Source organism: Salmo salar, chromosome ssa07 (genome assembly GCF_905237065.1).
Source record: "Salmo salar chromosome ssa07, Ssal_v3.1, whole genome shotgun sequence".
Taxonomy (NCBI): domain Eukaryota; kingdom Metazoa; phylum Chordata; class Actinopteri; order Salmoniformes; family Salmonidae; genus Salmo; species Salmo salar.
In genome coordinates this window covers 340,001-345,000 of record NC_059448.1, presented here as the reverse complement: position 1 = coordinate 345,000, position 5,000 = coordinate 340,001, and the positions used below count along the sequence as shown (strand labels likewise).

The following is a 5,000-nucleotide window of genomic DNA, read 5'->3' as shown; positions in this document are numbered from 1 at the left end:
ATATAACCTGTGTGTGGCTGTAGCTAACTACTGACCTTACCCTAGGCCGAGCTGAGAGCAGGTCAGCTGACTGAGGTCCGCCGTCCAGTCATCCCCACAGACATGGTAATCTACTCCGGTCCTGAACACGGTCACCACCGAATCCTCAGACAGAGACACTGGATGGGGGTGTAGAGGGATGGAAGGGATGGATGGGGGGTGTAGAGGGATGGAAGGGATGGATGGGGGGTGTAGAGGGACGGATGGGGGGTGTAGAGGGATGGATGGGGGTGTAGAGGGATGGATGGGGGTGTAGAGGGATGGATGGGGGTGTAGAGGGATGGATGGGGGTGTAGAGGGATGGATGGGGGTGTAGAGGGATGGATGGTGGTGTAGAGGTATGGATGGGGGTGTAAAGGGATGGATGGGGGTGTAGAGGGATGGATGGGGGTGTAGAGGGATGGATGGGGGTGTAGAGGGACGGATGGGGGTGTAGAGGGACGGATGGGGGTGTAGAGGGAAGGATGGGGGTGTAGAGGGATGGATGGGGGTGTAGAGGGATGGATGGGGGTGTAGAGGGATGGATGGTGGTGTAGAGGTATGGATGGGGGTGTAAAGGGATGGATGGGGGTGTAGAGGGACGGATGGGGGTGTAGAGGGATGGATGGGGGTGTAGAGGGATGGATGGGGGTGTAGAGGGATGGATGGTGGTGTAGAGGTATGGATGGGGGTGTAAAGGGATGGATGGGGGTGTAGAGGGATGGATGGGGGTGTAGAGGGACGGATGGGGGTGTAGAGGGACGGATGGGGGTGTAGAGGGATGGATGGGGGTGTAGAGGGATGGATGGGGGTGTAGAGGGATGGATGGTGGTGTAGAGGTATGGATGGGGGTGTAAAGGGATGGATGGGGGTGTAGAGGGATGGATGGGGGTGTAGAGGGATGGATGGGGGTGTAGAGGGATGGATGGTGGTGTAGAGGGATGGATGGGGGTGTAGAGGGACGGATGGGGGTGTAGAGGGACGGGGGTGATAAAGGAGGGAGATGAAAGGACAATGAGTGGAAAGCAGTTCTATTCTCTTTCATGCATTTCTAAGCCGTTTCCTTCAAAAACACGACAGGATCCCTAAAAGTAAACGGGTTGCTTCATTAAGGGATGAGATAAATATATATAGTTCTCACATATAAACATATACAGCGAGGGGGAAAAAAGTATTTGATCCCCTGCTGATTTTGTACGTTTGCCCACTGACAAAGAAATGATCAGTCTATAATTTTAATAGTAGGTTTATTTGAACAGTGAGAGACAGAATAACAACAACAAAAATCCAGAAAAACGCATGTCAAAAAATGTTATGAATTGATTTGCATTTTAATGAGGGAAATAAGTATTTGACCCCCTCTAAATCAGAAAGATTTCTGGCTCCCAAGTGTCTTTTATACAGGTAACGAGCTGAGATTAGGAGCACACTCTTAAAGGGAGTGCTCCTAACCACAGTTTGTTACCTGTATAAAAGACACCTGTCCACAGAAGCAATCAATCAATCAGATTCCAAACTCTCCACCATGGCCAAGACCAAAGAGCTCTCCAAGGATGTCAGGGACAAGATTGTCGACCTACACAAGGCTGGAATGGGCTACAAGACCATTGCCAAGCAGCTTGGTGAGAAGGTGACAACAGTTGGTGCGATTATTCGCAAATGGAAGAAACACAAAATAACTGTCAATCTCCCTCGGCCTGGGGCTCCATGCAAGATCTCACCTCGTGGAGTTGCAATGATCATGAGAACGGTGAGGAATCCGCCCAGAACTACACGGGAGGAGGATCTTGTCAATAATCTCAAGGCAGCTGGGACCATAGTCACCAAGAAAACAATTGGTGACACACTACGCCGTGAAGGACTGAAATCCTGCAGCGCCCACAAGGTCCCCCTGCTCAAGAAAGCACACATACATGCCCGTCTGAAGTTTGCCAATGAACATCTGAATGATTCAGAGGACAACTGGGTGAAAGTGTTGTGGTCAGATGAGACGAAAATGGAGCTCTTTGGCATCAACTCAACTCGCCATGTTTGGAGGAGGAGGAATGCTGCCTATGACCCCAAGAACACCATCCCCACCGTCAAACGTGGAGGTGGAAACATTATGCTTTGGGGGTGTTTTTCGGCTAAGGGGACAGGACAACTTCACCGCATCAAAGGGACAATGAACGGGGCCATGTACCGTCAAATATTGGGTGAGAACCTCCTTCCCTCAGCCAGGGCATTGAAAATGGGCCGTGGATGGGTATTCCAGCATGACAATGACCCAGAACACACGGCCAAGGCAACAAAGGAGTGGCTCAAGAAGAAGCACATTAAGGTCCTGGAGTGGCCTAGCCAGTCTCCAGACCTTAATCCCATAGAAAATCTGTGGAGGGAGCTGAAGGTTCGAGTTGCCAAACATCAGCCTCGAAACCTTAATGACTTGGAGAAGATCTGCAAAGAGGAGTGGGACAAAATCCCTCCTGAGATGTGTGCAAACCTGGTGGCCAACTACAAGAAACGTCTGACCTCTGTGATTGCCAACAAGGGTTTTGCCACCAAGTACTTAGTCATGTTTTGCAGAGGGGTCAAATACTTATTTCCCTCATTAAAATGCAAATCAATTTATAACATTTTTGACATGCGTTTTTCTGGATTTTTTTGTTGTTATTCTGTCTCTCACTGTTCTTATAAACCTACCATTAAAATTATAGACTCATCATTTCTTTGTCAGTGGGCAAACGTACAAAATCAGCAAGGGATAAAATACTTTTTTCCCTCACTGTAATTCTCAACACAGTCCCACTCAGAGCTGTCTGAACAGATAGACTCACCACAGTCCCTCTCAGAGCTGTCTGAACAGATAGACTCACCACAGTCCCTCTCAGAGCTGTCTGAACAGATAGACTCACCACAGTCCCTCTCAGAGCTGTCTGAACAGATAGACTCACCACAGTCCCTCTCAGAGCTGTCTGAACAGATAGACTCACCACAGTCCCTCTCATCAGAGCTGTCTGAACAGATAGACTCACCACAGTCCCTCTCAGAGCTGTCTGAACAGATAGACTCACCACAGTCCCACTCGTCAGAGCTGTCTGAACAGATAGACTCACCACAGTCCCTCTCAGAGCTGTCTGAACAGATAGACTCACCACAGTCCCACTCGTCAGAGCTGTCTGAACAGATTGACTCACCACAGTCCCACTCGTCAGAGCTGTCTGAACAGATAGACTCACCACAGTCCCTCTCAGAGCTGTCTGAACAGATAGACTCACCACAGTCCCTCTCAGAGCTGTCTGAACAGATAGACTCACCACAGTCCCTCTCAGAGCTGTCTGAACAGATAGACTCACCACAGTCCCTCTCAGAGCTGTCTGAACAGATAGACTCACCACAGTCCCTCTCAGAGCTGTCTGAACAGATAGACTCACCACAGTCCCTCTCAGAGCTGTCTGAACAGATAGACTCACCACAGTCCCTCTCAGAGCTGTCTGAACAGATAGACTCACCACAGTCCCTCTCAGAGCTGTCTGAACAGATAGACTCACCACAGTCCCTCTCAGAGCTGTCTGAACAGATAGACTCACCACAGTCCCTCTCAGAGCTGTCTGAACAGATTGACTCACCACAGTCCCACTCGTCAGAGCTGTCTGAACAGATAGACTCACCACAGTCCCTCTCAGAGCTGTCTGAACAGATAGACTCACCACAGTCCCTCTCAGAGCTGTCTGAACAGATAGACTCACCACAGTCCCTCTCAGAGCTGTCTGAACAGATAGACTCACCACAGTCCCTCTCAGAGCTGTCTGAACAGATAGACTCACCACAGTCCCTCTCAGAGCTGTCTGAACAGATAGACTCACCACAGTCCCTCTCAGAGCTGTCTGAACAGATAGACTCACCACAGTCCCTCTCAGAGCTGTCTGAACAGATAGACTCACCACAGTCCCTCTCAGAGCTGTCTGAACAGATAGACTCACCACAGTCCCCTCGTCAGAGCTGTCTGAACAGATTGACTCACCACAGTCCCTCGTCAGAGCTGTCTGAACAGATAGACTCACCACAGTCCCTCTCAGAGCTGTCTGAACAGATAGACTCACCACAGTCCCTCTCAGAGCTGTCTGAACAGATAGACTCACCACAGTCCCTCTCAGAGCTGTCTGAACAGATAGACTCACCACAGTCCCTCTCAGAGCTGTCTGAACAGATAGACTCACCACAGTCCCTCTCAGAGCTGTCTGAACAGATAGACTCACCACAGTCCCTCTCAGAGCTGTCTGAACAGATAGACTCACCACAGTCCCTCTCAGAGCTGTCTGAACAGATAGACTCACCACAGTCCCACTCGTCAGAGCTGTCTGAACAGATAGACTCACCACAGTCCCACTCGTCAGAGCTGTCTGAACAGATAGACTCACCACAGTCCCTCTCAGAGCTGTCTGAACAGATAGACTCACCACAGTCCCTCTCAGAGCTGTCTGAACAGATAGACTCACCACAGTCCCTCTCAGAGCTGTCTGAACAGATAGACTCACCACAGTCCCTCTCAGAGCTGTCTGAACAGATAGACTCACCACAGTCCCTCTCAGAGCTGTCTGAACAGATAGACTCACCACAGTCCCTCTCAGAGCTGTCTGAACAGATAGACTCACCACAGTCCCACTCGTCAGAGCTGTCTGAACAGATAGACTCACCACAGTCCCACTCATCAGAGCTGTCTGAACAGATAGACTCACCACAGTCCCACTCGTCAGAGCTGTCTGAACAGATAGACTCACCACAGTCCCTCTCAGAGCTGTCTGAACAGATAGACTCACCACAGTCCCTCTCAGAGCTGTCTGAACAGATAGACTCACCACAGTCCCTCTCAGAGCTGTCTGAACAGATAGACTCACCACAGTCCCTCTCAGAGCTGTCTGAACAGATAGACTCACCACAGTCCCTCTCAGAGCTGTCTGAACAGATAGACTCACCACAGTCCCACTCGTCAGAGCTGTCTG

At 50.3% G+C, this 5,000-nt stretch overlaps 1 protein-coding gene across 1 annotated transcript in view; it reads right to left on the bottom strand.

The window, feature by feature from the left end:
* Positions 1–5,000, bottom strand: part of corin (corin, serine peptidase) — an 89,303-nt gene that overhangs the window by 17,196 nt on the left and 67,107 nt on the right. Inside the window, exon 16 of the mRNA XM_045721373.1 lies at positions 41–158. Coding sequence (XP_045577329.1) covers positions 41–158 — 118 coding nt within the window. The remainder of the gene's footprint in view (positions 1–40; positions 159–5,000) is intronic.